Below are 11,001 nucleotides of genomic sequence, written 5' to 3'. Positions count from 1 at the left end.
AATTCATCTATTTATTCTTGATAAAAAAAATTCAAACTCAAAGTTAGTACTTCATTTCTATTACAATATACATGAATTCAGATTTAAAAAGTCTTGCAACGACATATGAATTCGAATTTCATTGGATTTCAGTATAGAAACAAATACTAGCCATTAATTTCTTATAAGGGATTTTATTAATTAATAATAATTAATAAAATCAAAATGCCACCAAATAGACGAATCCACTCATCTCATCCTTTCTTCTTCTTCCACTCTCTATAAATCCACCATTTTCATCACTCATTCGAGTTCTCTCTCAGTTCCACTTTCTTCTCAAATTCCACCATGAAAATTTCTTAAACCAACATCAAAAAACACCCTTTTCACCAAACCTAACAATTCTTCAAACACATTTGAAAACTCCATCGTTCTTGCTCTGTTTCTGAATTTCATTTCTTCCCTTTTTATTCACATTTTCCGCCATGAAAATTTCTTAAAACCCATTAAAAGAGCCACCCTTTTCTCCAAATCTGAGATTTTTGAACTCACATTTGACTAATTGAAACTCTGTTTTTGCAAAGTTTCCAAATATGGTTTCGCTAGAAAATTCTCATTCTCATGTTTCTTCTACTACCCATTACTCCCAAACACGGCCTTATTACTATACTCCACCGCCGTCCTCCGGCAAAGTTCACCGACGTTCAATCGGCCGGTCCATGCGCACTATCCGGTCCAATTTGTACCAAACCGACTACGAAAACTCCGGTCCGGTTTATGAGAACCTTACAGATTCCGTCGTTGATTTTCGCCTTACTGAGCTAGCGAAGAAGCCGCCGGTTGATAAATCTTCTTTTTCCGATGTGGAATTTCTGGAAATTTCCCATACTTTCAGTGATTTCTCGGCGTATAGCAGTGATATTTCCGGCGAGTTGGAACGTTTAGCTTACATCCCAAATTCGGATCCGAATCAGAGCTCCGTTAGTGAACCTGAACCGGAACCGGAACCTTGTGTAGGGTTTCTGCAGCGGGAGACGTTTTCGACAGAGATAATGGAAAGCATTGAGCCGGAGGATCTTCAGCCGACGGTGAAACTCTGCGTCGACAGTTTACAGTCACCGTCGGTTGCCGTGAAAAGATCGGCGGCGGAGAAATTGAGGTTTTTAGCTAAAAATCGAGCTGATAATCGTGCTTTAATCGGAGAGTCTGGTGCTATTCCGGCATTGTTACCACTTCTCCGGTGCTCCGATCCACGGACTCAGGAACACGCTGTAACAGCTCTTCTCAATCTGTCGCTTCACGAACCGAATAAAACCTTAATTACAAACTCCGGGGCGATAAAATCTTTGATTTACGTGTTGAAAACGGGCACTGAAACTTCGAAACAGAATGCAGCTTGTGGGTTGCTAAGCTTAGCTTTGATAGATGAGAATAAGTTATCCATTGGTGCTTGTGGTGCTATTGCCCCATTAGTGGCGCTGTTAATAAACGGGACAAATCGGGGAAAGAAGGATGCTCTAACGACGTTGTATAAGCTATGCACGGTGAGATTGAATAAAGAACGGGCGGTGAGTGCTGGTGCTGTGAAACCATTGGTGGGGTTAGTGTGTGAGGAGGGAACAGGGTTAGCTGAGAAGGCTATGGTGGTGTTAAGTAGCTTAACGGGTATCGAGATGGGGCAAGAAAGTATAGTTGAGGAAGGAGGAATTGCTGCACTTGTGGAAGTGATTGAAGATGGATCGGATAAAGGGAAGGAATTTGCAGTGATGACTCTTTTGCAGCTATGTGTTGATAGTGTAAGGAATAGAGGACTTCTTGTTAGGGAAGGAGGAATCCCTCCTCTCGTCGCCTTGTCGCAGACCGGAACTGCTAAAGCTAAGCACAAGGTGAGTTTCCTGTTTGATTCCATTGGAAGGAAATCTTGATCAATTACTTATGCTTATTTTTTACCATAAAGATTGAATTTTTATCCTTTATATGTCATTTAATCGCCATTTACCCTTTGAATTATAAGTAGGTATTACTTAGGTGTAATTGTTAGACATGAATGGAGTTTAATGGAGATTCAAAATGGATATTACAACCAAATCCTACTAATTGAGATTGATATTTAGTTGATTGATTGATTCATGTATACCTTTGGGATGAGAAAAATAGCAGTTTATTTGAATAATGGTACCAACTTATAACAAATATTAAGGTCAAACTTCAAATTTATGTTTTGAAATTAGTAGTGAAATATGTCAAGATTTTCACTTCTAAGTTCTAAAAATAGTCACATGGAGTGTTCCCATTTTTGGGTATAGATTTGGTAGATGAACATGGAAAAGATGAGGGGATAAAAAGGAATTTTGGGTATGGACCTTTATAGTTGCCATGTGCCATTAATGAATACTGTGTTTTCTTGAATTTGTTAGTGTCATATTTTGAAAATTGGTGCTTGTTATGATGTAGACACTGAATGCTGGTAACATGATTGCTTTCAGTGATTGTGATGCATGATCTTGCGTATGCATTTTTATAGTAGTCTTTTATCGAATGATTTAATCTTAATGAAGCTTGGTTGTTTTCGGCAGGCAGAAACATTACTGACATACTTGAGGGAATCAAGACAAGAAGCTTCTACTTCAACTCCTTAGCGAGGTAGCTTAGACGGTCTTCTACATTTGAGTATTTTCTGTTTATAGGAAGTTATTTGAAGAGTTTGTACAGAGTGGTTTATAAATTTAGAAGTTCATGACATATGTCAAGGTAATCAAGAAAATAAATATCAAGTTAGTTTAAGGAAACTGACCAATTTAGGTAAATTTTTAACCAAGTTATTACATAGGAGCTGGCAAGGGTGGTGGGAAGGGTTCTCATGTCCCTTTTGAATTATTATCTGTCAGGTTGTTTGGTAAGAATTTGATAATGATCCCTTAGTTTTGTTTGGGTGGTCCAAATTCTTCTGAAAGGGTTACTAATTTTCTGATTCTTTAGTGTGTAAAAAAGCTACTATTTCAGTATGCTTTAGTCTTTTTTGGTTCTTGAACAATATGTCCAGTAATGAGATATTTTCTTGATTTTCTATGACTGAAATATGTCAAAGCTCAATTTTTTTCTTCAAGGTTGGGTTGTTGGCATTTTTACAGCTATTAAATTTGTGTCTCCATCTATACAACTAGAAGAGTATCAGATGTTTATATTTTCCGTTTGGTGTGAATACAGAGGGTATAGCAGCCCCACCTCTCCTTATTAGCATCATTTTTCCTAATATATACTTGTAATTATCTTATTATGCTTATATTTTGTCTATATCCATAGTGCATTATGACTTTTTAGCTGGCAGAGTTTGCTTAAGCTTTAGTCAATTGAGATGTGTTCAAAGGTATGCTTAAATGAGTTGGTTAGCCACACCATGTGGTCCTCCAACCCTTTTTGTTTTACACTGGTATACCAACTAGTTGGTGCGAATTTCGACTATTCAAACCTGATACCTGTCACTTGGTGTTCGGATTTGAACTTGAGAACTCATCTTTCTTCTTGTACTTTATAACCTTTGCTAAGATTTGACCAGATTTGAACCTGGAAATTCATGGTTCTTCTTCCACTTTAAACGGAGGATACGTATTATTTCTCACCTGCATAGGTATCGGTGCCTAATATTTTTTGCCTACAGAATATGAACTGAGAACTCATGGTTCTTCTCTCACTTCATTGACCACAAGACCATTTCATCGGGCGTGTGTCCCCTCTTCTACATTTTTTTTTGATAATCCAATACTTAATTCTATTTGGCTCCAATAAAGTTAAATTCAGGTGATAGTGAAATAGTTTTTGTTAATGTATCATGCCATGGGACCCTTTGGAATACTAGTAGTATCTCACAACTCTCAAACTGTGGCATATGATATGTTTGATAAAGTTCTCTCTGAGTCATTAATCATTTAGTAGTACAAATAGAGGGTTGTGACAGTTGAAATTTAATTGCTCTCCACTTTTATATGGACCAAAATGAGCACTGCATTTGCTCAAAGGCATGGGGTGGAGGTGGGGGGTCCTTTTGAATTATTACTCCTTGTTGTAAAGGGTATAGAAGTTGCTGTGGATTGGTCCTACTTGTAGCCAATGACCTATGCAAAATGGTGTAAACAGTGTGGGCTCTTTTTTATTTTTTTAAAAAAATGATAGGTTATGTCCAAGCCAGCTTGTGATGACTTCGAGTATTTCTCGAGATATCTCTCACCAATACAAGTAATCTTGTTGACCAATATTTAGATAGATGGTAGAAATCATCTAAGGTATTTTACCTTCGCTAAATGATGATCCTGCATGTATTTCGTGTGTATCCCACTGGCGATTTGAAAAACCCCGTGAATTGGTTTGGGTTCCACAGACCCCCCCCCCTCCCCCACCCAACCCCTCCAATAGTTGACATCAACGAGTAAAATCTCTTTATGCTTTAACTAAAAAATCAGTTTACTCCTCACATATTTATGACTTATTTTAAACTACAAATCTTTAATGTCTTTCTTTTATCTTAAATCTTGTTTCTAGTCAAATACTTTTACATAAATTGGGAGAAAAAACGTACCTTGTTTGTTATAACATGTTGTGTTGTTTCTATAAGTACATTTGACAGATAAAGAGGGCATTAGTTGTCACAACAAGTTGTATCATTTGTCTTGCTGTTTGGATGGGACAATTTCACTTTCAATATTTCAGTTTTCTAGCAATCTTCGAGAAAACAATGGGCAGTAGGTATAATCCATAATATGTATAAATATATACATGTAATTTCTTGATTCTATGAATTCTGTGGGTGGATAAGAATCTGCAACGCACTAGACCGCCCGTTGACGATCCTTTACTCCGACAATATCTAGGGTTCCTTGAACAATGTGATATCTCACACCGGATAAATCCTTAACCCTTTCCCCTCTTACTAAGACTACATAATGTTCTTGTGAATTATGGCCAATATCGGGTATATAAGCAGTGATTTCAAATCCAAAGGTTAATCGTATTCTGGCATGTTTCAATTGAACACTGTCCATTTTTTATTATTCTCAAAGGATAAGATTATTCTCTTTACCAAACATATGCGGATTCAATCACGATTTTATACATAAGAAGAACAAAAGATCTTTCTTGATCAATCCAGGGCGGCTTCTCCTATGTCGTGTCAAATTCGCATCAGAAAAAAGAGATTTGTGCTCTCCTATAAAGAAATAAAAAAAATTGGGGCGTGGAAAGGACACAGTCGATGTAGAATATCACTTGCAGAACTTATTTTCCATATTACCCCTCGAAAATTTATATTCTTCATTTTTAAGGAAATTTTATTTACTACATATTGAACACACCCTTAATCCTAAGGCGAAATCACTAATAGAAGATATATTGCATATCGTCGAGCTATTTGGCAACTTTGTCTATTCAGCCTTGACGTAACAATAAAATTTTATCCCCATGTGATTACATGTTCATGCGATGAAAATAGTTTTTCTTGTAGAATGCAAGAAAAGACTACATACAATAAGCTTAATGCTTAGTGAGCTTTTCAAGATAAGCACAATATGTCAAAACTTCTTTTATATTTAGTTTTTAATTTCTTTTGAATTTGATAGATAATAAGCCAAAGGAAAAGTATATGACAAGCATGAAGCACTCATAAATTCCCCCTTAATTTTAACCAAATTTGATTTGGACTCCTCACCTTTTCTTGATGGACCATCCCAACTATATTTTACAATTTTGAAGTGTTGATAGGGGGGCTAAAAGGGCCAAAAATTTATAATCAATCTAAATTTTTGAAAACAAAAACAAAATTGGAATCGGCTATATGAATCTTTCACTTACCATCATGATAACATAATATTATTAACACAACAGTGTGAAAGAATTTGAAACATCATTTGTATAGAAGTTTACCAAGAAACTGAAAAGTTGATCGAATTTGCAAGCAACATATATCCAGAAAGGGAAAGATAACAACTCAACAACCACCAGAACGGTTGTTGGACACTCTAGTAGAGAACGTAGAAACGAAGAAAAGAATCTCAACAATAAAATGAACATTTGCTTTAAGTTTCATAGTATCACCCAATATGCATTGGTACAATTATCGCAAGTATATTCCGTTATCCAACTTTACATCTCAATCAAATGCCAAATGTAGAAAAGAAGAAAGAAAATGAAGGCCTATAGTAAAGAAACACTATGTTCAAACGTTACAAGGAAGTCCCTTTACGTTGTAAACAATTGTTGACGATAAAGCTCTATAGTTGGTATTGAATTAGCTCTAAGTGAATGTACCTTTAGCCTGAAGTATGCTTAATCCACAATCTCTGACTTTGATCATGCTGTATTTTCCACCTACATTAAATATTCGATATCCAAATTCCATACATTAATCTTCCTAGGCAGCAATACCTGAAGAAAAAACAAGAGAATGTAAGTAAACGTAAGAAGGACGCCAACGAAGCAAGTTCATAGTAAATGCAGGACATGGAACATCATGGTCTGTGCTTTTGGCTAAAGTTTTGTTTCTAGTATCTAGTACAACTCATGTTGCTTGGATCCTTCAAAAATGTTGACGGGTGTGCGTCGGATCCTCCAAAAGTTATTCATATTTGGAGGATCTGATATGGAGTGGTGCCATTTTGTTGGATCCGAGCAAACATAGAGGACAACAAGAAGCATGTTATTGCTTATCAATGAGAGAAATGTTCTATGCAAAATCAGCAATAATATCATTTGGTTTCCGGCTAAATTCTACCCCCGCACATCCTCCTCATTTTGTTTACCCTTCCATATTGTAGAACAGTCCTGGTCTACCATTTAATCAGTTCTTGTGCATTTAAAATATATCAAAAAGTAATATTAAATAGAAAGACCCAAAAAAAGGAATAGGGAAATTACTTTTACCTCTAGTTGATCTATTTGCAACACTATAACCACCCACATAGCTGAGGGAGTCTGCACTCCCGAGTCCATAACTAAGAGCTCCAGCGCTGTCTAGCTCTGGAGAGGATGCACGCCAAGTAGAGTCCTCAAAAATCGAACTGCTTACCGTTCCATAAAAATCCCCAAAAGTGTTTGCATGAACACTTTGTGTTGGAGCATATGATGACTCAGCATCAGCATTGCTTCTTGCATTTTGTCCATACCCTGCCCCACCTGCAAATCCATTCTGTCCACCGCTGAAAGTGATGTTGTCATCGCTGAAAGAACCGTTACGTCCACCTTGGCCAGAAATTGGAGAGGTACCCCATGTTGTTCCAAGACCTCCAAAAACACCAGATAGTCCTGTATTCCCGCTTCCTGAACCAACAAACATGCTAGCGTTTGCAAAATTTGTACCATGAAAAAGACTATCATTCTCCCACTTGTTCTGACCTGTTGAATTCAACACAGGACCATTTCCAACTCTTCCAGAGCCATGCCCGACAGGAACATTGTATTTGTTTGAATTCTCGTTGTGAAAGGAATTTAAGTTACGTCCATAACCAAGAATGGAACTGAACTTTCCACTTCCACCATAGCTTGAGTTCAATCTGGAGTCTATTTCTGTTCCCATATTGTAGTCAGCTGGACCAAACAAAGAGTATCCATTGCGACCAACGGAGATTGGAGAATATCTACCTTCCGTTCCGACTCCATAGTTTCCCATCAGGCTTGGACTGTAACCTTGAGTGTACACATTAAGGAAATTGTTTACCCTGTTCATGCCATGGTTATATCTACCTACTAGTTGGCTTTGGGTTGGCCCAGGCGATAACTCTTTTGGAACAGCACGCTTGACTTCGACCCTTTTACCATTAAGTTCATGAAATGTTTTGCATAGTACATTGTCAACTGCTTCCTCTGAGTCATATGTGATGAATCCAAAACCTCTAGGCCTTTGTGTGTTATGGTCATACATCACCACGACATCTGTGATTTTCCCAAATTGGTCAAAATACTTCTTGAAGTCGCTCTCAGTGACTGAGGATGCCAAACCTCCGACAAAAATCTTTCTGGTGCGGGCAGGACCTGGAGAACCCTGTATGCTTCCGTTGGTTCGATTAACATGTTGATCGTCCCTCGGAACAGCTTTTTTTGCCTCTACCTGTTTTTGAAAGGGAATAATCAACAAAGTATACATTTGTTTCTTATCATAAGATTTCACATTATATCTGACTTTACCTAAAACAACACACGTTGTCTTGCTGAGAATACAATTACTGGACTATTTGAGTTTCCTTACCTTGCTATGGACGTACAGTTTTCTAAATAAGAGGTTACAAAGTCTTGACTGACCGTTCAAAGATAATTTTATGATAAATAGCCTAAATCAGCTGAGTTAATTCTGCTTAATTGAGCATGGTTTTCGATCAACATTTCCAAACACTAACTGCTACATCCTTTTATCTCATGCAACATGTTAGCTTTCTAACATTCAATATTTTATATTAGATCATTTGGAGCTAGTGACCAAGCGTGCTATAACTTGGTACTTGCATTACTTCCAATTGCATAGCTCCAAACAGATTCACATATGTAATACTAACACTCATCAAACCAAATCAATTTCTTCGGTCAAAGTGATGCGGTGTCAGCATTTTACACACATCCAACACATGGAACTGTGAAAATCTCATGAAAGTGCATTTCCAATGTATCTTACTGTAATCATAAGCTATTACAGGTCTCAAGAAAACAACAATTAGCATTCTCACAAATAAGAATCTCAGAGGGAGAATTTGAAAAAATCCGGACACAATTAGCATTCAATATGTTTCGTAGACAGCATGTGGATTTACTTGAAAATTGACATAACATTTCAATAAAAACGCCAAAAGAACACAATTAACCTTCGATTTTAAGCTTCATAGTCAGAGCATGTGGATTTGCTTAAAAATTTTGACATAACAGTTCAATGAGAACGTCAAAAGAACACCATATAGGATGTAATAAAAAAATAATAAGTCCAAGAATCACGGAGGTTACTTACAGTTCTACCATCAATAATGTGTTTTTCTTTAACAACTTTTTCAGCAATGGAAGGGTCTGCAAAGACAACAAAACCAAAACCACGAGCACGGCCAGTGATTCGATCTTTCATGATCACAGCTTCAACTACATCACCAAAAGCTTGAAAATATTCTCTGAGCCTATCATCATTTGTGTCCCAAGAAATCCCTCCAACAAATACTTTGCCACTCTCCATTTCCTCTCTGCAGATGACATTACGAAATCATCGATCCGAAAGTGAAACTTAACATAATTGTGAATTGATTGAGTCAACAAAAGACGATCTTCCAACTATAATTCAAATCATTCACTTGATCAAAGCAAAAGGCTTAACATAGGATCTAAACAACAACAATATACGCAGTGTAATCATACAAGAATTCCATAAGTGAGGTCTGGGGAGGGTATGATATATGCAGACCTTACCCCTACCTTGGTGGGGCAGAGTTTGTTTCCAATAGACCCTCAACTCTAAAGAAATGTAACCAATGTAGGAAAGTAAGAAAGAAAAGTGACAACAAAATAGCAAAATACAAAACAAATGTCGCAACAGATTATTAATACACATCGGAGAAAAGAAACTACGGATACCTGAATCATACAACTAGAAGTAAAAAAACAATATCATCTCAAACAAAAGAAACTACTAAGAACTTGGAGATTACAATACTCAATTAAAGAATGTATAATCTACAATTCAACTAGAGATCTCTAATCTTCAACCAAATCCAAATTCAACAAACCCCACAAACCAGAATTCTTGAAAAAGTCATAAAGATTGAAGCTTTGACTTGAAATATTCAACTATGGAAACAGACACAGACCCACAAACCATAATTCTGAATAAACCATAAAGGTTGAAACTTTACTTTATCATCAAACATCAAAAAACTATGAAAACAGATACAGACCCACAAACCAGAATTCTGAATAAACCATGAAGATTGAAACTTTATCATCAAACATCCAAAAACTATGAAAACAGACACAGACCCACAAACCAGAATTCTAATTCAACCGATTGAAACTTTACCATCAAACATCCAACAACTATGAAAACAGACACAGACCCACAAAACAGAATTCTGATAAATCCATAAAGATTGAATCTTTAATATGAAACATCCAAAAATATATCAATATGTATATATGGAAGAACTTAAAGAGGTCAAATTTACCAAAAAGATGAAGGCTCAGATTGAAGAAAAAAAAGATTGAAATTCAAGATCTGCTAGAGAGGCATAAAGCACAAGGCAGAGGGCTAAAATGCCCTCTTTTTCTTTTTCCTCTCTATTATTTTTTGCTTCTTCTTAAAATTTTTCAGTTTTGGTCTCAAATTGTTGGAGTTTTTATCAATGAAAAAGATGAAGGTCAGAGAAAAAAAGAGTGTGGTATAAAAAAAACTGATTGACAATCTGAAATGGCTAAAATTTATACGTATTATATATTATTATAGGTATATATACAATTTGCATATATAAGTTATAACCAACTACTATACTTATATATTTGTATCTATTTAATTAAAGTATATTAGTATATTATATTATACTTGGTTATCTCTTGGTGAGAAATGTTGAAGCTGACAAGAGGGTGGAAGATGGAGACTTTTGATTTCCCTTTATTTTATAAGTACTATTTGAAAAATAAATAGTTTATGGTCTAAATTATTTATTTTAGCGAGTTTCACATTTTAATTATTCATTTTTTTTTTCAATCTATTTTATGTATTGAAATATATTTCAACGGTAAAGTTACCTATTTTAAAATAATAATAATAATAATAATATATATCAACTGTTATTTATTTTTATTTTCTATCTCAAATATTATAATTATTTTGATAGAAAAAATAAATAACTAATAGTTAAAATGTGTTTGATAATTTAAATACAAAAAGAAAACAACTCATTATTATGTGGGAAACTTTGGGAAAAAGAAATAATTTAAATAACATTTCTATTATTATCTCTAAAAACCTTCAAAATAACTTAACGTCTTGAATTCGATTAATAAATTTAAATA

At 35.5% G+C, this 11,001-nt stretch overlaps 2 protein-coding genes across 2 annotated transcripts; one reads left to right on the top strand and one right to left on the bottom strand.

Annotated features, from left to right (window-relative positions):
* Window positions 1-228: 228 nt before the first annotated feature.
* Window positions 229-3,048, top strand: LOC125856908 (U-box domain-containing protein 4-like). The gene is made up of 2 exons (XM_049536565.1): window positions 229-1,865; window positions 2,556-3,048. The coding sequence occupies exons 1-2, from the start codon at window positions 573-575 to the stop codon at window positions 2,616-2,618; spliced, it is 1,356 nt and encodes a 451-aa protein (XP_049392522.1). The 5' UTR covers window positions 229-572; the 3' UTR covers window positions 2,619-3,048.
* A 3,011-nt stretch (window positions 3,049-6,059) lies between these two features.
* Window positions 6,060-10,402, bottom strand: LOC125856907 (heterogeneous nuclear ribonucleoprotein 1-like). Its single transcript, XM_049536564.1, has 4 exons — window positions 10,155-10,402; window positions 8,957-9,179; window positions 6,889-8,071; window positions 6,060-6,393 (listed from the first exon to the last, which is right to left on the bottom strand). Exons 2-4 carry the CDS (start codon window positions 9,170-9,172, stop codon window positions 6,380-6,382), a joined length of 1,413 nt encoding a protein of 470 aa, XP_049392521.1. The 5' UTR covers window positions 9,173-9,179; window positions 10,155-10,402; the 3' UTR covers window positions 6,060-6,379.
* Window positions 10,403-11,001: the final 599 nt, after the last annotated feature.

The sequence above is a fragment of the Solanum stenotomum genome, chromosome 2 (assembly GCF_019186545.1).
Source record: "Solanum stenotomum isolate F172 chromosome 2, ASM1918654v1, whole genome shotgun sequence".
Lineage (NCBI taxonomy): Eukaryota > Viridiplantae > Streptophyta > Magnoliopsida > Solanales > Solanaceae > Solanum > Solanum stenotomum.
Note: the sequence above shows the minus strand (reverse complement) of the source record. Positions and strands in the feature narration are given on the sequence as shown.